This window comes from Oncorhynchus clarkii, chromosome 21 (assembly GCF_045791955.1).
Source record: "Oncorhynchus clarkii lewisi isolate Uvic-CL-2024 chromosome 21, UVic_Ocla_1.0, whole genome shotgun sequence".
NCBI lineage: Eukaryota > Metazoa > Chordata > Actinopteri > Salmoniformes > Salmonidae > Oncorhynchus > Oncorhynchus clarkii.
This window is the reverse complement of record NC_092167.1, coordinates 48,263,716-48,283,588: the sequence shown is the minus strand read 5'-3', so window position 1 is coordinate 48,283,588 and position 19,873 is coordinate 48,263,716. Positions and strand designations below refer to the sequence as shown.

General features: G+C 44.9%; 1 protein-coding gene across 2 annotated transcripts in view; it reads left to right on the top strand.

Moving 5' to 3' along the window:
* The window catches only part of LOC139379111 (glucosidase 2 subunit beta-like), a 270,891-nt gene that overhangs the window by 78,358 nt on the left and 172,660 nt on the right, over window positions 1-19,873 (top strand). For both annotated transcript variants that reach the window (XM_071121937.1, XM_071121936.1), the window contains exons 9-10: window positions 1,354-1,440; window positions 18,199-18,268. In XM_071121937.1, the coding sequence (XP_070978038.1) occupies window positions 1,354-1,440; window positions 18,199-18,268 (157 nt within the window). The remainder of the gene's footprint in view (window positions 1-1,353; window positions 1,441-18,198; window positions 18,269-19,873) is intronic.

The window sequence follows — 19,873 nt, the reverse complement described above, 5'->3', positions numbered from 1 at the left end:
GACTCTATGGTGCTGGGTGGTGGGTATGTTTGGGAGAGTGACTCTATGGTGCTGGGTGGTGGGTATGTTTGGGAGAGTGACTCTATGGTGCTGGGTGGTGGGTATGTTTGGGAGAGTGACTCTATGGTGCTGGGTGGTGGGTATGTTTGGGAGAGTGACTATGGTGCTGGGTGGTGGTTATGTTTGGGAGAGTGACTCTATGGTGCTGGGTGGTGGTTATGTTTGGGAGAGTGACTCTATGGCAGTGGGTATGTTTGGGAGAGTGACTCTATAGTGGTGGGTATGTTTGGGAGAGTGACTCTATAGTGGTGGGTATGTTTGGGAGAGTGACTCTGTAGGGGTGGGTATGTTTGGGAGAGTGACTCTATAGTGGTGGGTATGTTTGGGAGAGTGACTATGGTGGTAGGTATGTTTGGGAGACTGACTCTATGGTGCTGGGTGGTGGGTATGTTTGGGAGAGTGGCTCTATGGTGGTGGGTATGTTTGGGAGAGTGGCTCTATGGTGGTGGGTATGTTTGGGAGAGTGGCTCTATGGTGGTGGGTATGTTTGGGAGAGTGGCTCTATGGTGGTGGGTATGTTTGGGAGACTGACTCTATGGTGCTGGGTGGTGGGTATGTTTGGGAGAGTGGCTCTATGGTGGTGGGTATGTTTGGGAGACTGACTCTATGGTGCTGGGCGGTGGGTATGTTTGGGAGTGTGACTCTATGGTGGTGGGTATGTTTGGGAGAGTGGCTCTATGGTGGTGGGTATGTTTGGGAGACTGACTCTATGGTGCTGGGCGGTGGGTATGTTTGGGAGTGTGACTATAGTGCTGGGCGGTGGTTATGTTTGGGAGTGTGACTATAGTGCTGGGCGGTGGTTATGTTTGGGAGTGTGACTATAGTGCTGGGCGGTGGGTATGTTTGGGAGTGTGACTATAGTGCTGGGCGGTGGGTATGTTTGGGAGAGTGACTCTATAGTGGTGGGTGGTGGTTATGTTTGGGAGTGTGACTATAGTGCTGGGCGGTGGGTATGTTTGGGAGTGTGACTATAGTGCTGGGCGGTGGGTATGTTTGGGAGTGTGACTATAGTGCTGGGCGGTGGGTATGTTTGGGAGAGTGACTCTATAGTGGTGGGTGGTGGTTATGTTTGGGAGTGTGACTATAGTGCTGGGCGGTGGGTATGTTTGGGAGTGTGACTATAGTGCTGGGCGGTGGGTATGTTTGGGAGAGTGACTCTATAGTGGTGGGTATGTATTTTGGTATGTGTGTTGCAGTTCATGTCTCTTTTTGTTTATAGACTTTTCTTGAGGGTTTTCATTTAGTGTGTGTGTGTGTTTCTTGCCCTGTCCTCATCAGTGTCTTTGTCCCCAGGCTTTGCTAGGAGGGGCCCACCGGGTTGATCTCTCCAGGTTTGAGGAGACACTCTGGACCAGTCTGAGGACGGGTGACAGCGTAACAGTAGGCTCAACCACTTTCTCTCTCTCTCTCATCTCACTGACACACTCTGACCTCTACCCTCTCTATCAACATGGTACATCAATACCCCGTTACACTCTGACCTCTCTACCCTCTCCACCATCATGGTACATCAATACCCTGTTACACTGACCTCTACCCTCTCCATCATCATGGTACATCAATACCCTGTTACACTGACCTCTACCCTCTCCATCATCATGGTACATCAATACCCTGTTACACTGACCTCTACCCTCTCCATCATCATGGTACATCAATACCCTGTTACACTCTGACCTCTACCCTCTCCATCATCATGGTACATCAATACCCTGTTACACTGACCTCTACCCTCTCCATCATCATGATACATCAATACCCTGTTACACTGACCTCTACCCTCTCCATCATCATTGTACATCAATACCCTGTTACACTCTGACCTCTCTACCCTCTCTATCAACATGGTACATCAATACCCCGTTACACTCTGACCTCTCTACCCTCTCCATCATCATGGTACATCAATACCCTGTTACACTCTGACCTCTACCCTCTCCATCATCATGGTACATCAATACCCTGTTACACTGACCTCTACCCTCTCCATCATCATGATACATCAATACCCTGTTACACTGACCTCTACCCTCTCCATCATCATGGTACATCAATACCCTGTTACACTCTGACCTCTCTACCCTCTCCATCATCATGGTACATCAATACCCTGTTACACTCTGACCTCTCTACCCTCTCCATCATCATGGTACATCAATACCCTGTTACACTGACCTCTACCCTCTCCATCATCATGGTCCATCAATACCCTGTTACACTGACCTCTACCCTCTCCATCATCATGGTCCATCAATACCCTGTTACACTGACCTCTACCCTCTCCACCATCATGGTACATCAATAACCTGTTACACACTGACCTCTACCCTCTCCATCATCATGATACATCAATACCCTGTTACACTGACCTCTACCCTCTCCATCATCATGGTACATCAATACCCTGTTACACTCTGACCTCTCTACCCTCTCCATCATCATGGTACATCAATAACCTGCTACACTGACCTCTACCCTCTCCATCATCATGGTACATCAATAACCTGCTACACTGACCTCTCTACTTCGTCATCTTGCTGTTCCAGGTCGTTTGTTAGTTCCGGCCCACTTGTGGTTGGAGAGGCTAAAGCTTCACTTTAACACAGTGGCTTATACTGGGTCTCCCCGACACACACCAACTCGCAGCACCTAACCCGTCCACACCAACAGTTACCATAGCATCACACAGTCTTGACAAACCCATTCTTCAAGTTCCTAGCATAGCATATCTCAAGCCCTTGTTTTTATGTGACGAGCGAGTTCCCCCATTGGCTCGTGCAGACGAGGCCCGTCTCCCGAAGCCAAGACGCTGTGCGGCGTACGCCGCTCCAGATAACATCCTTTTAATTTCCTCCGTACCGATAAAAGATGAACGCGAGAGGAGGAGACCCGAGGCCTATCGCGTCTCGTTGTGATTGAGTCCCTTCACTAAAGCCACTGAGAGAGTCTGCACAAATACCTCCTGGATTGATAAGGAGCTGGTCATTTCCAAATGACTTAAAAAATTATAATAAATCTATTCCGTCAAGATTAGATTGTTCCCGTGCCCCAAGCTGGTTTATTGGGTGTCGTCGTCTTCTTCTTCATGACACCTTTGAAAACATGACTCTTTATTTGTTTTTGATTCATCTTGTTTTTTTTTTTTTTTTTTTTTTTTTTTTTTGTTGCTGATTTGAATGGATACGTCTATCTTATGAAGCAGAGGAAGCTGGTGCTGTGGCCTGGAAACGACGCAAATATAGTAATTATCTTAACACAAACGGAGGTTCGGCAAAAATCTATCTTCTATTGAAGTTCTATTGCGATGTTTATATAACCATAATACAGTACAACTTAACGTTTTATATACAGGACCTTCGAAAGGGATGTTTCTTTATCAATGCCCCCCCCCTGTGATCTTTTGATTAAAAAAAAAAAAAACATTTACAATTTTTTTTTTTTGTGTTTCCAAACTGGAGTCGAGAGAATGTGATGAGTCACTCCCATCACATCCAGATATATTTATACTGTTTGATAATATAATATTTACCACACCAACCCACCGCCTCGACGCTCCTGTCACTGCCTCTCTGTTCTGCCTCCTTTCCTTCAGTTCTTCTTCCCAGGCATGTGAATCAACAATCCTGATAGGAAAACAGGGGATTATAATAATGTTGACAGAAGTGACCTTTTTCACACAGATACTAAGGGACTGTGGGCCTGTTTCTGTTCTTTAATTGTGTTGTGCTCGAGCAGCTAGCGCCACGGCAGCTAATGGCTCCTTCCCACAATACTCCAGGCCACGTCGCCCTACATAAGTAGTTCTCACTCGGCGGCGGCTGCCACGACAACAGCCACAGCGATACGCTGTTTAAAAAGAAAACATTCATAATGACTATTCCCCCCCCCCCCCCCATTATCCCCTTTTTGTTTTTGTTTTGACTATAAGCTGGCCCAGTTCCTCTTATCAAAAGCAGTACAGCGTGGCATTAGGGGGCTGAGGGGAGTGGGCGGCAGTTGTACCAGCCTTCACTATGAGTTGGGCCGGGCTCGGTTGCATCATGAGAAGATAGGAAATCATGGCACTTTAGTGTCTGTACACCCCCCCCCCCCCCCACCAACCCACCGCTTGTTCCATGCAAGTTATCTCTTGCCCTGGATCTCTCCCATTCTTTGTCTTTGGAGGCTGAATTATGCATACATATCTGGCCTCCTTTGCCTATCAGCACAAGTAGAGACAAAGTATTTGTTTAAACTGAGCACGTGACACTCACTACATTGTGTGAAGTTGCTGATGTTTTTGGATTCGGGAGATTCATTTTCTCTCAAAAGGCAGTGAAGTTCATTTGAAACTTCCAAGTTTGTGATGGTTTGGAGCAGAGAAAGTGTAGTGTTTCTTAGTTCTAACTGTTTTGCCTCTCTCCTATGGCCTCTCTAGTCTTTCTGCAATGTGTAGTCTTATGCGAATGGGAGCCAATTCATGACTTTAGGGACTCAGGCTACCTCAAGTAAGGTTATGTCGCAACTCAAACAAACTACAAAGAACAGCACACACATTGATATCGTTAGTACACACCTCTTACCACTCACACATTCATCAGGTTAAAAGAAAAATCTGCTTTTCAGAGTAACTAATTGTTATATGCTGAGCATAAAGACTGGCTTTTAACTGGCTACCAGCTATAGATAACACTCTAGAGGACTGGTTTGTTAAATGAGGAGAATCTCCCCAATGACAGAATGGAAATTATTTATTATACATGGGGTGCGAGGAGTGTACACCATGCATAGCATGCACCAACTGTAACTTTGTTGATATTTGCAATGACTGTACAAAATATTAGGAACACCTGCTCTTTCCATGACAGACTTGACCAGGTGGATCCAGGTGAAAGCTACGATCCCTTATTGACGTCACTTCAGTCCGTGTAAATGAAGGAGAGGAGACAGTTAAAAGAATGACTGTTAAGCCTGGAGACAATTGAGACATGGATTGTGTATGTGTGCCATTCAGAGGGTGAACGGGCAAGACAAAATATTTAAGTGTCTTTGAACGGGGTTTGGCAGTAGGTGCCACGGCGCACCTGTTTAAGTGCGTCAAGAACTGCAACACTGCTGGGTTTTTTCCACATTAAACAGTTTCCTGAGTGTTTGAGTCCATGACTCAAAAGGACATCCAGCCAACTGGGACACTTCTGTGGAAAGCATTGGATTCAACATGGGCCAGCATCCCTGTGGAACGCTATCGACACCTTGTAGAGTGGAGTTAAACACCATGGGGGGGGCTTAAAAGGGTGGAGTCAAACACCACGGGGGGGCTTAAAAGGGTGGAGTTAAACGCCATGGGGGGGGCTTAAAAGGGTGGAGTTAAACACCATGTGGGGTGGGGGGGGTCTTAACATTGTGGAGTTAAATGCCATTGGGGGGGGGGGGGCTTAAAAGGGTGGAGTTAAACGCCAAGTGGGGGGGGGGGGGGCTTAAAAGGGTGGAGCTAAATGCCAAGTGGGGGGGGGGGGGGGGGCTTAAAAGGGTGGAGTTCAATGCCATTGGGGGGGGGGGGGGCTTAAAATGGTGGAGTTAAACCCCATGGCGGGGGCTTACAATGTATGAACATGTATGAACATTTAATGGACCCCCTGCCGCTCCCCTCTTCGCCCCTCTTGGATGAAAGCCTAAGTAGACCTGACACGGTGCATTTGGATAACTCTCCATCGCACCACCGGGTTTTCCCGCCCCCCCCCCCCCCCCCCCCCCCCCCCTTTTTATATTTTTAGGAAAGACAACTTAGGTGAATATTTCATGGGGTACATTGCCTCAGTTACACTCGGCCGAGCGGTGAGCGTGGCACGCAATGACTCCCTGACAGGCAGATATGCCAGCATCCACAGGGAGACAGCATCCACAGATAGACCAGAATCGACACGGAGTCAGCATCTACAGTACAAGGAGACGGTATCCACAAGGAGACGGTATCCACAAGGAGTCAGCATCTGCAGTACAAGGAGACGGTATCCACAAGGTGACAGCATCCACATGGAGACCCATCCACAAGGAGACAGCACCCACAAGGAGACAGCACCCACAAGGAGACGGCACCCACAATGAGACAGCACCCACATGGAGACCCATCCACAAGGAGACAGCACCCACAATGAGACAGCACCCACATGGAGACAGCATCCACAATGAGACAGCACCCACAATGAGACAGCACCCACATGGAGACCCATCCACAAGCAGACAGCACTCACAAGGAGACAGCACCCACAATGAGACAGCACCCACATGGAGACCCATCCACAAGCAGACAGCACCCACAAGGAGACAGCACCCACAATGAGACAGTACCCACATTGAGACCCATCCACAAGGAGACAGCACCCACAAGGAGACAGCACCCACATGGAGACAGCAGCCACATGGAGACCCATCCACAAGGAGACAGTACCCACAAGGAGACAGCACCTACATGGAGACAGCAGCCACATGGAGACAGCAGCCACATGGAGACCCATCCACAAGGAGACAGCACCCACAAGGAGACAGCACCCACATGGAGACAGCAGCCACATGGAGACCCATCCACAAGGAGACAGTACCCACAAGGAGACAGCACCTACATGGAGACAGCAGCCACATGGAGACAGCAGCCACATGGAGACCCATCCACAAGGAGACAGCACCCACAAGGAGAGCAGCCACATGGAGACAGCACCCACATGGAGACCCATCCACAAGGAGACAGCACCCACAAGGAGACAGCACCCACATGGAGACAGCAGCCACGTGGAGACCCATCCACAAGGAGACAGCACCCACAAGGAGACAGCAACCACATGGAGACAGCACCCACATGGAGACCCATCCACATGGAGACAGCACCCACAATGAGACAGCACCCACATGGAGACCCATCCACAAGGAGGCAGCACCCACAAGGAGACAGCACCCACATGGAGACAGCAGCCACGTGGAGACCCATCCACAAGGAGACAGCACCCACAAGGAGACAGCACCCACATGGAGACAGCACCCACAAGGAGACCCATCCACAAGGAGACAGCTTTCCATGTGTCTGTCTGTCCTCCCACAGTTCTTCCCTCCGTTCATCCCACTGTTCCTCATCCTCCTTTCCTCATCCTCCTTTAATATCTTGAATACTGGGAGACAGGCAGCCACTGGCAGGTTCTGGCTGGCACATTAGCAGGAATTTGAGCTAAAAGACACTCTGGAACACAGTACACATTCACCCCTCTTCCTTCCCCTCTTCCCCCCTCTTCCTCCCTCTTCCTCCTCATCCGTCTTTCATCTGCCGCTAAAGATCAGTCCCTTCATTATAACACAGTTGTTGAACCAGAGGGACAGTTTTATGGGGTTTACCATGTCTCACAGCCTCATGTAGACTCCCTGTATGAGGGACAGTTTTATGGGGTTTACCATGTCTCACAGCCTCATGTAGACTCCCTGTAAGAGGGACAGTTTTATGGGGTTTACCATGTCTCACAGCCTCATGTAGACTCCCTGTATGAGGAACAGTTTTATGGGGTTTACCATGTCTCACAGCCTCATGTAGACTCCCTGTATGAGGAACAGTTTTATGGGGTTTACCATGTCTCACAGCCTCATGTAGACTCCCTGTATGAGGAACAGTTTTATGGGGTTTACCATGTCTCACAGCCTCATGTAGACTCCCTGTATGAGGGACAGTTTTATGGGGTTTACCATGTCTCACAGCCTCATATAGACGTAGGTGTTGACACACTCGCCCTGTTAACCACAAGGTTGCTGGTTCAAACCCTGCTTCAGCTATTCCCCCTGCAAGTGCTTCTATACCACTATTTGAATCAAAGGTCAGTCCAGAGGCCGACGTTATCTGTTAGCATTTCAATACAATGGGGGGGGGGAGGGGGGGGATCCCCTGATAATATCAGTACGGCTCACCAGGATGCCATGTGCTGGGTTAGATATACAGCGACGTCAGCAATTCTTTGTTGTAGATATTCTGTTCTGTTCTGTCTTGTGCTTCTTTAGAAACTGGACGATGTTGGGCAGTTTGAAGTGTGGTTCGGTGCTTGACCTGACCAGCGGGAAATGGTTTCTGGGTACCCAGCCGGACCAATTTGACTGTGTCACACATGAAATATTTTCAGTAGAGGCGAACCATCACGTTTTTTTGGTAGTACCGAGTACTTCGTGTTTCTCAGAGAATCTCCATTGAAAATCCTGTTTAGTCCAAGATTAGATTTAATCTGTGACTGGGGGAAACTGCCCCGTAATGTCTGTTTCTTTAGTCCAAGATTAGGTTTAATATGTGACTGGGGCAAACTGCCCCGTAATGTCTGTTTCTTTAGTCCAAGATTAGGTTTAATATGTGACTGGGGGAAACTGCCCCGTAATGTCTGTTTCTTTAGTCCAAGATTAGGTTTAATCTGTGACTGGGGGAAACTGCCCCGTAATGTCTGTTTCTTTAGTCCAAGATTAGGTTTAATCTGTGACTGGGGGAAACTGCCCCGTAATGTCTGTTTCTTTAGTCCAAGATTAGGTTTAATCTGTGACTGGGGGAAACTGCCCCGTAATGTCTGTTTCTTTAGTCCAAGATTAGGTTTAATCTGTGACTGGGGGAAACTGCCCCGTAATGTCTGTTTCTTTAGTCCAAGATTAGGTTAAATCTGTGACTGGGGGAAACTGCCCCGTAATGTCTGTTTCTTTTGTCCAAGATTAGGTTAAATCTGTGACTGGGGGAAACTGCCCCGTAATGTCTGTTTCTTTTGTCCAAGATTAGGTTTAATCTGTGACTGGGGGAAACTGCCCCGTAATGTCTGTTTCTTTAGTCCAAGATTAGGTTTAATCTGTGACTGGGGGAAACTGCCCCGTAATGTCTGTTTCTTTAGTCCAAGATTAGGTTTAATCTGTGACTGGGGGAAACTGCCCCGTAATATCTGTTTCTTTAGTCCAAGATTAGGTTTAATCTGTGACTGGGGGAAACTGCCCCGTAATGTCTGTTTCTTTAGTCCAAGATTAGGTTTAATCTGTGACTGGGGGAAACTGCCCCGTAATGTCTGTTTCTTTAGTCCAAGATTAGGTTTAATCTGTGACTGGGGCAAACTGCCCCGTAATGTCTGTTTCTTTAGTCCAAGATTAGGTTTAATCTGTGACTGGGGGAAACTGCCCCGTAATGTCTGTTTCTTTAGTCCAAGATTAGGTTTAATCTGTGACTGGGGCAAACTGCCCCGTAATGTCTGTTTCTTTAGTCCAAGATTAGGTTTAATCTGTGACTGGGGCAAACTGCCCCGTAATGTCTGTTTCTTTAGTCCAATATTAGGTTTAATCTGTGACTGGGGCAAACTGCCCCGTAATGTCGGTTTCTGGTTTGAACAGTACCTATGGATGTTAAAAGGGATCTTAAATGTATTTTTTGACACCTCAACCCGATTACTCTCCTCCTCCCTGCACATCTTTCTTACAGTGTATAAACCATACAATAAAACCACCATCATCATCACCCTTCTTGTTTTCTGAATGTCTAACTCTACCCGAACACCGGAAAGCCATCCTCTCAATTTTATAGTTCTCCGGTGCAGGCTCCAATGATCTCCTTTGCCGTTAGTGAAGGGCACACTTCAATTTCCTCTAATTTTGATGTGAAACGGTGACTCACCCCACCACTTGTCCTGACCCCGACGGCGCTATACCGCACGTTTACCGGCGTTTTGTTGGTGGCTGGTGTCCTCCTTCCTCCTCCTTGTTCTCCTCATCGGTGTCTTTGCTCAACTTCCGTTTTGACATCGTTCGTCCTGCCGAGCAACAGAGTGGTGTCATGGTGACACAGGGGGTTCTGTTCCACTGCTATGACGACACATTTGATGTGGAAGTGGCAGCCCTTGTCTACCATGCATTCTCTCTCTATCACTCTCTCTCACTCTCTCTATATCACTCTCTCTTTCTCTCACTCTATCACTCTCTCTCTCTCTTTCTCTATCACTCTCTCTTTCTCTCACTCTAGCACTCTCTCTTTCTCTCACTCTAGCACTCTCTCTCACTCTTTCTCTCTCTTTCTCTATCACTCTCTCTTTCTCTCACTCTATCACTCTCTCTTTTTCTATCACTCTCTCTCTCTCTTTCTCTTCTCTCTCTCTTTCTCTCTCTTTCTCTATCACTCTCTCTTTCTCTCACTCTAGCACTCTCTCTCACTCTTTCTACCATGCATTCTCTCTCTATCACTCTCTAGCACTCTCTCTCACTCTTTCTCTATATCACTCTCTCTTTCTCTCACTCTATCTCTCTCTCTTTCTCTATCACTCTCTCTTTCTCTCACTATATCACTCTCTCTTTCTCTCACTCTCTCTCTCTTTCTCTCTCTTTCTCTCACTCTAGCACTCTCTCTCACTCTTTCTCTCTCTCTACCATGCATTCTCTCTCTATCACTCTCTAGTACTCTCTCTCCCTCTTTCTCTATATCACTCTCTCTTTCTCTCTCTCTATCACTCTCTCTCTTTCTCTATCACTCTCTCTTTCTCTCACTATATCTCTCTCTCTCTTTCTCTCACTCTAGCACTCTCTCTCACTCTTTCTCTCTCTCTCGCTCTTTCTCTATCACTCTCTTTCTCTCACTCTATTACTCTCTCTCTTTCTCTATCACTCTCTCTTTCTCTCACTCTATCATTCTCTTTTCTATCACTCTCTCTCTCTTTCTCTTCTCTCTTTCTCTATCACTCTCTCTTTCTCTCACTCTATCACTCTCTCTCTCTCTTTCTCTATCACTCTCTCTTTCTCTCACGCTATCACTCTCTCACTCTCTCTCTTTCTCTCTCTTTCTCTATCACTCTCTCTTTCTCTCACTATCACTCTCTCTCTCACTCTATCACTCTCTCTCTCTCTTTCTCTATCTCTCTCTCTTTCTCTCACTGTCACTCTCTCTTTCTCTCACTATCACTCTCTCTTTCTCTCTCTTTCTCTATCCCTCTCTCTTTCTCTCACTATCACTCTCTCTCTCTCTTTCTCTCTATTTTTCTATCACTCTCTCTCTCTCTCTCTTTCTCTCTCTTTTTCTTCTGTCACTCTCTTTATTCTCTCTCTCGCTGTTTGTGATCGTGTGCTTTGGGGGGAGACTATCATCAGTTGGGATCATCCCCCCCCCTCCTCCCCCCCCCCATCACAGCATGCACATGCTAGTATACACACACTCACTTTCCCTCTTTGAGCAATAATTAATTTGTTTATCTGACTGTCTTTTGGGAACTGATATGAGAGATATGGCTCTGTTCTGTTTTTTAACACGATAGGTTTCTGTGTGTTACTCCAATTCGAGTGTCAGTATTTACACACAGTTTGAAACCAATAAAATTGAACGTTTACGCAAGCCTTAATGACTGACATTAAGAAGTGACTGACTATCTTCTTCTTAAAGAAGCAAGAGCGATCTTAGGTTGACCAACTTTTTTTTCCCCCTCGAGAAGCTCCACTGTGCATCACTTATAAAGACAAGATATTAATGAGTGTGTTGGCTCTCTCCTCTAATACAATCTGATTTCCCACAAAACCCTCCCTTCCCCAACAGCAGAGGATGCCAATGTGTGCATTTCTCCCTTCACTGTGTTTTACTTCCATTTAAAAGGACATTGCTGAAACTGCTGCTCTTGTTGTTTCACTCACTCACTCACTCACTCACTCACTCACTCACTCACTCACTCACTCACTCACTCACTCACTCACTCACTCACTCACTCACTCACTCACTCACTCACTCACTCACTCACTCACTCACTCACACACACACACACACACACACACACACACACACACACACACACACACCATTTTAAAAGGCATACAATACTGTATCTCACTTGAAGTGAGTAGTAGAAATTAAGTGTAATTTTCTTTAAAATTTAATTCTGTTAGCCGTTTACAGTTTTCACATCATATGTTCCCTTCACATTGGTGCTTTCGTAGTTCATATTTATTAGGATCCCCAATAGCTGCTGGATACTAGTGGAAACTATTTTTATGTGTCTGTGTGCAAAATGACGGAAATTAGAAGTAGATTTGTGAGCCAAAGCTAACTAGCATTAGCGCAATGACTAGAAACCGACAGGTACGGTAACGTATTCTAGTTTACTTCCTGTCATTGAGCTTAATTGCAAGAATCTCCCTTTAATGGCATAGTGTGAATGCTTTTTGTGCCATCATACTAGATAGCCTTGAATCAAATATTATGGAAAACCACCAAAAACCTAAAAAAAAAGCAGCTTACTTTCACTTTGATCGTTAAGAAATATATACTGTTAAGCAGCGCTCACGTGCTACTACTGGGTGAATCACACAGCGAGTGACGACCTGATGTGGTTGTGGAAACAATTTAAAAAGTTAAGAGCACAGCATAACATTTAGGAACATGTAGCCTGTGAGGGACCGAAATATATTCTAGGCTAGCTACTTCTCAAGCACATGTTGTGCTCTAGAAACTAATATGTAACCCTGTAAATACATGTATTTATTATAAAAATATAAAATGTCATCGAGATTACAAAGTCATTTGTGGAATATTAAGTTGCTACATTGTGTAAAAGCACTATTTCCTTTTGAGATGCATTACATAGAAAATTGTACACTGTCTCTTTAAGAACATCAAGTTTGTGAGCGACAACATGCAGGAGACCAGTCATCCATTCATTGCTATGAACATGGATCTCCCGAAGAAGCTATCCCTTTTCCTTTCTTTCCAGCCTAGTCTCATAGACAAGACGTAACATAGTAAATGTCAATCCGAGATACTTAAATTAGTATGATATGTTACGTTTGTATGATTACATAAGACATGCAAAAAACGGAAGTAGGGTGTTTGGTCTGAGTGGGCGCATTTAACTTTTCAACTACTTACTACTTTTTAGCTACTTTGCAACTTCTTAGCATGTTAGCTAACCCTAACCCTAACATGAACCATTATAGCTAATCTTTCCCCTAACCCTAACCTTATCCCTTATACAGTGCCTTGCGAAAGTATTCGGCCCCCTTGAACTTTGCGACCTTTTGCCACATTTCAGGCTTCAAACATAAAGATATAAAACTGTATTTGTACAAGTGGGACACAATCATGAAGTGAAACGACATTTATTGGATATTTCAAACTTGTTTAACATATCAAAAACTGAAAAATTGGGCGTGCAAAATTATTCAACCCCTTTACTTTCAGTGCAGCAAACTCTCTCCAGAAGTTCAGTGATGATCTCTGAATGATCCAATGTTGACCTAAATGACTAATGATGATAAATACAATCCACCTGTGTGTAATCAAGTCTCCGTATAAATGCACTTGCACTGTGATAGTCTCAGAGGTCCGTTAAAAGCGCAGAGAGCATCATGAAGAACAAGGAACACACCAGGCAGGTCCGAGATACTGTTGTGAAGAAGTTTAAAGCCGGATTTGGATACAAAAAGATTTCCCAAGCTTTAAACATCCCAAGGAGCACTGTGCAAGCGATAATATTGAAATGGAAGGAGTATCAGACCACTGCAAATCTACCAAGACCTGGCCGTCCCTCTAAACTTTCAGCTCATACAAGGAGAAGACTGATCAGAGATGCAGCCAAGAGGCCCATGATCACTCTGGATGAACTGCAGAGATCTACAGCTGAGGTGGGAGACTCTGTCCATAGGACAACAATCAGTCGTATATTGCACAAATCTGGCCTTTATGGAAGAGTGGCAAGAAGAAAGCAATTTCGTAAAGATATCCATAAAAAGTGTTGTTTAAAGTTTGCCACAAGCCACCTGGGAGACATACCAAACATGTGGAAGAAGGTACTCTGGTCAGATGAAACCAAAATTGAACTTTTTGGCAACAATGCAAAACGTTATGTTTGGCGTAAAAGCAACACAGCTGAACACACCATCCCCACTGTCAAACATGGTGGTGGCAGCATCATGGTTTGGGCCTGCTTTTCTTCAGCAGGGACAGGGAAGATGGTTAAAATTGATGGGAAGATGGATGGAGCCAAATACAGGACCATTCTGGAAGAAAACCTGATGGAGTCTGCAAAAGACCTGAGACTGGAACGGAGATTTGTCTTCCAACAAGACAATGATCCAAAACATAAAGCAAAATCTACAATGGAATGGTTCAAAAATAAACATATCCAGGTGTTAGAATGGCCAAGTCAAAGTCCAGACCTGAATCCAATCGAGAATCTGTGGAAAGAACTGAAAACTGCTGTTCACAAATGCTCTCCATCCAACCTCACTGAGCTCAAGCTGTTTTGCAAGGAGGAATGGGAAAAAAAATCAGTCTCTCGATGTGCAAAAATGATAGAGACATACCCCAAGCGACTTACAGCTGTAATCGCAGCAAAAGGTGGCGCTACAAAGTATTAACTTAAGCAGGCTGAATAATTTTGCACGCCCAATTTTTCAGTTTTTGATTTATTAAAAAAGTTTGAAATATCCAATAAATGTCGATCCACTTCATGATTGTGTCCCACTTGTTGTTGATTCTTCACAAAAAAATACAGTTTTATATCTTTATGTTTGAAGCCTGAAATGTGGCAAAAGGTCGCAAAGTTCAAGGGGGCCGAATACTTTCGCAAGGCACTGTAGCTAACCTTTCCCCTAACCCTTCAACATAACTCCTTAAACTTAACCCTAACCTTTATTTATTTATTTATTTATTTATTTATTTATTTATTTTTTACCCTTTGTTGTGGTACCCAATTGGTAGTTACAGTCTTGTCTCATCGCTGCAATTCCCGGACAGATTTGGGAGAGGCGAAGGTCGAGAGCCGTGCGTCCTCCGAAACCCAACCCAACCCAACCAAACCGCGCTGCTTCTTGACACAATGGCCACTTAACCCAGAAGCCAGCCGCACCAATGTGTCGGCGGAAACGCCGTACTCCTGGCGACCGTGTCAGCGTGCATTTCGCTCGGCCCGCCACAGGAGTCGCTAGTGCGCGATGGGACAAGGACATCCCTGCCGACCAAAACCCTCCCCTAACCCGGTACGACGCTGGGCTAACTGTGCGCCGCCCCCCATGGGTAAATGATCATATTTATTTGTACCACTCGTGACTGACAAACCTACATGCCAATTTTTAACCCTATTATTGTGTTCCGTGCAGGTTATAGAGAACTTTCTCTTTTCGTGTTTCCTCAGTAGGTTTCTTCAAGGAGAATGCCCCCACTTCTATATCAAAGATAATTCAAAAACACTGCAGTACATAATATAGTAATACTATAGTATTTATATAGTAAACTGTAAATACGAGTGTATAGTATTTTTAATATCTTGCCAAAACACTATAGTGAATACTACAGTAAAATCCACAAAAAAAACTGTTTGTAACAACTAACTAAACAGAATGTCTGGTATTTAGAGATCCTCATTCTGTTAGATCCCCAGAAGAGTAAAGGTCTACATTACACTGACATATCCATCACAACCATTCTCTCGCCAACCTCACTGACCTGTAACCAAAGAGCCCGGATGCCCTGAGACCTGAAATCACTACCCCATTACGATGGAACAGCTCGTCAGAACTCGGCAAGAACAACAGAGGACGAGGAGAACGAGGAGTAGGATGCACACGGCCTGCTGCTGAGGGAATTCAGTACATCTCGCTTACAAGAGGAGGCCTATGTCACTCACAGTTGGCTGTCAGAAATATAGGTCAGCCAAAAAAGGAAAAACAAGACGTGGGGATTTATTTAAAAACATTTTTTTTTATTTATTTTTTTTTTTTTTTACATAATTTGATATTCTCAGTCGAATTTGGACCTCAGTGCATGCATGCGGGCAGCTATTTAAATTGCACCAGTTCCCTTTTATGTAAATGTTGATAGCCCTCAACTCCCTGCAAGCTTTTAGCCATCTATTTTGTTACGGGTTGTATCTATAAGAGAAGTCTCTCAAGTCGGTGCTGTGGGTAGGGAACCAAATTTGTTCTGTTTGATAATAATAAACGGGGAATTATCTGCTTGTCAATTAATTAATGGTTTCTAGTTTATGTTCCCATTTCATTTACCGCTGCCTGACTTTCTCTCGGTTGACACATACCCCCAGTGCCCCATTGCATTTCCAAACAATAAAATACACTGGCAGTCTGGGAAGAGACAGACCCTTCAATGTCCCTACTGTAGTTCATAGTCCCCTACTGTAGTTTATAGTTCCTTACTGTAGTTTATAGTTCCTTACTGTAGTTTATAGTCCCTACTGTAGTTTATAGTCCCCTACTGTAGTTTATAGTTCCCTACTGTAGTTTATAGTTCCCTACTGTAGTTTATAGTCCCTACTGTAGTTTATAGTCCCCTACTGTAGTTTATAGTCCATACTGTAGTTTATAGTCCCTACTGTAGTTTATAGTCCCCTACTGTAGTTTATAGTTCCCTACTGTAGTTTATAGTCCCCTACTGTAGTTTATAGTTCCCTACTGTAGTTTATAGTCCCCTACTGTAGTTCATAGTCCCCTACTGTAGTTTATAGTTCCCTACTGTAGTTTATAGTTCCCTACTGTAGTTTATAGTTCCCTACTGTAGTTTATAGTCCCCTACTGTAGTTTATAGTCCCCTACTGTAGTTTATAGTCCCCTACTGTAGTTTATAGTTCCTTACTGTAGTTTATAGTTCCCTACTGTAGTTTATAGTCCCCTACTGTAGTTTATAGTCCCCTCTGTAGTTTATAGTTCAGCCACTATTGTATTTTCATGTACTGGTTCATTTCAGTAATTATGTCTGGCAGCTTGACGGTTCGACTCGTTTTGCGTTTCTTTTGAGTTTAAGTCGTCGCCACATGTGCTTGAACCATAGTCATGAAGGTAGTTGGACAGTCTTCATACTGAACGTGCGATAGGTGAATGAAATGGACTTCGACTGTTTCTCCAAGTGGGTCAACAAAGACAAAGCTTGTGGTGAAGAGGATGTGCCCTTCATTTTGAAGAGGATGTGCCCTTCATTTTGAAGAGGATGTGCCCTTCATTTTGAAGAGGATGTGCCCTTCATTTTGAAGAGTATGTGCCCTTCATTTTGAAGAGGGTGTGCCCTTCATTTTGAAGAGGGTGTGCCCTTCATTTTGAAGAGGATGTGCCCTTCATTTTGAAGAGGATGTGCCCTTCATTTTGAAGAGGATGTGCCCTTCATTTTGAAGAGGATGTGCTCTTCAGTGTTACAATACAATTTATTGGAGTAACAACATTAATTTGTCAATGACACAAACATAAAACCATAACGATTAATACAGCACCTTTTTTTTTAATACAATGATAATATTGTTCTTTGCTGCATTCCACATCATGTTCAATCTTTTAATTAAAAAATAAATAAATAAACATTTGAGTCATTTCCCCCCTCTGTCTCAAGAGCCCTGTGTTTCTGTCAGCAGTGTCCCTGTGATCCTTAACAGGTGTTTAGTCTCCTCAGAGAAAGTGACCCACAATCCATCTGACAATGTCTCTCATTCAAAGGGCTAGAAAAGTCACTGGCTCTCAGTGGTAGGAAGACAACACCATCACATCCTCAAACCAGACCTATATTCCATGGTCCCTGGTGTAGACATGCCACATTTAGTCTAGTTAAGCATCAATGGTGCTCCACAAAAACAAAAACAAAAAATGCTTTGAACTGCACATATTTAATATCACTACAGTATCATTTTGTTGGGGGGGGGGGGGGGGGTGCCTGTAAGCATCAACAAAATAAATCTACACAGCCGTAAATACACGAAGCACGAATGTGACCTCTCAAACTGGAGATAAGTATGTGGTTCCAGTGATGTATTTCAATATTCAACACAGGTTATACAGTCTAATAATTCACTCTCTTTAAAGACCCCCCCCCCCCCCCCCAAATTGAAGGTTGAATTTGATTTATTTCCCAAATAAACACTTGCTTCAAACATGGTACAACAAATTGTATCCCCCCCCCACCCCATGCGGCCAAAACAGCCACAGAACCCAGGCATGGCGTTTTGTGTCTGACTGTCTATTGAGAGACACCACGCAGAGACTCACAGCTATGTAGCTGCAACAAACCAATGACCATGTCACTTCAACCCCCTGTCACACACACCCTGCTTTATAGATGAATGCAGGAGATACCCAAGGTCCTTTCAGAATACCCCGTATATCATCCACCTTGTTCTCTCTCCCCTCTCTCCTTCCATTATGTGTCCGTAGATCAAAGGGAGACGTGGTGTGCCAGGCAGTCTGGCAGATGAAGACCCCAACATCAAGGCCGCCGTGAGCGGTAAGTCAGTACGCCTCGCCTCCCCTCTCCACCATCGCCAAACCCCCCCTCCTACAATCCTCCACGTCATTCCAAACCACAGATCGGCATCAGATCTAGGATGACTAATCCTGTGTGTGTGTGTGTGTGTGTGTGTGTGTGTGTGTGTGTGTGTGTGTGTGTGGGATGGGTGGGATGGGTGGGGTGGGTGGGATGGGTGGGTGGGTGGGTGGGTGGATATTCAGAATTAAATTGCCATTTGAAAGACATGTACTGTATGTAATGCAGTGGCCATATATTACATATCTATACTGGTCATCCTCCTGAACCCAGATCAGATACTCATCATGGCTTCCTGAACCCAGCTCAGATACTAATCATGGCTTCCTGATCCCAGATCAGATACTAATCATGGCTTCCTGAACCCAGCTCAGATACTAAACATGGCTTCCTGAACCCAGCTCAGATACTAAACATGGCTTCCTGAACCCAGATCAGATACTCATCATGGCTTCCTGATCCCAGATCAGATACTAATCATGGCTTCCTGAACCCAGCTCAGATGCTCATCATGGCTTTCTGTCTGTCTTACTCAGTCTGTCTGTCTCCGTCTGTCTCTTTCTCTGCCTGTCTGTCTGTTTCTCTCCGTCTGCCTGTCTTTCTCTGTCTGTCTCTTTCTCCTTCTGTTTCTCTCCATCTGTCTCTGTTTCTCTCTGTCCGTCTGTCTGTCTTCATCTGTCTGTCTCTCTTTCTCTGTCTTTCTTTCTCTGTCTGTCTGTCTTTCTCCTTCTGTCTGTCTTCCTCTGTCCGCCTGTCTGTCTGTCTTTCTCCGTCCTTCTGTCTGTCTTTCTCTGTCTGTCTGTCTGTCTGTCTGTCTGTCTGTCTGTCTGTCTTTCTCAGTCTGTCTGTCTGTCTTTCTCTGTCCTTCTGTCTGTCTTCCTCTGTCTGTCTGTCTGTCTATCTGTCTTTTGCCGTCTGTCTGTCTGTCTGTCTGTCTGTCTGTCTGTCTGTCTGTCTCCTTCCATCTATCTTTCTCTGTCTGTCTGTCTTGCTCAAATCTTGTACTGTGCACATTGACCATTTGGTGTTGGTGCAAAAAGCATGGAAATACAGTATAAGATGGTCCTCTGGCTAGTTCTCTACAGCACACATAGACCTGGAAATACAGTATAAGATGGTCCTCTGGCTAGTTCTCTACAGCACACATAGACATGGAAATACAGTATAAGATGGTCCTCTGGCTAGTTCTCTGCAATAGATAGTCAGTTACCCTACAGTACACAGTCAGTTACCCTACAGTACACAGTCAGTTACCCTACAGTACACAGTCAGTTACCCTACAGTACACAACAAGTTACCCTACAGTACACAGTCAGTTACCCTACAGTACACAGTCACTTACCCTACAGTACACAGTCAGTTACCCTACAGTAGATAGTCAGTTACCCTGCAGTAGATATAGTCAGTTACCCTACAGTAGATATAGTCAGTTACCCTACAGTACACAGTCAGTTACCCTACAGTACACAGTCAGTTACCCTACAGTACACAGTCAGTTACCCTACAGTACATATAGTCAGTTACCCTACAGTCAGTCACCCTACAGTAGATAGTCAGTTACCCTAC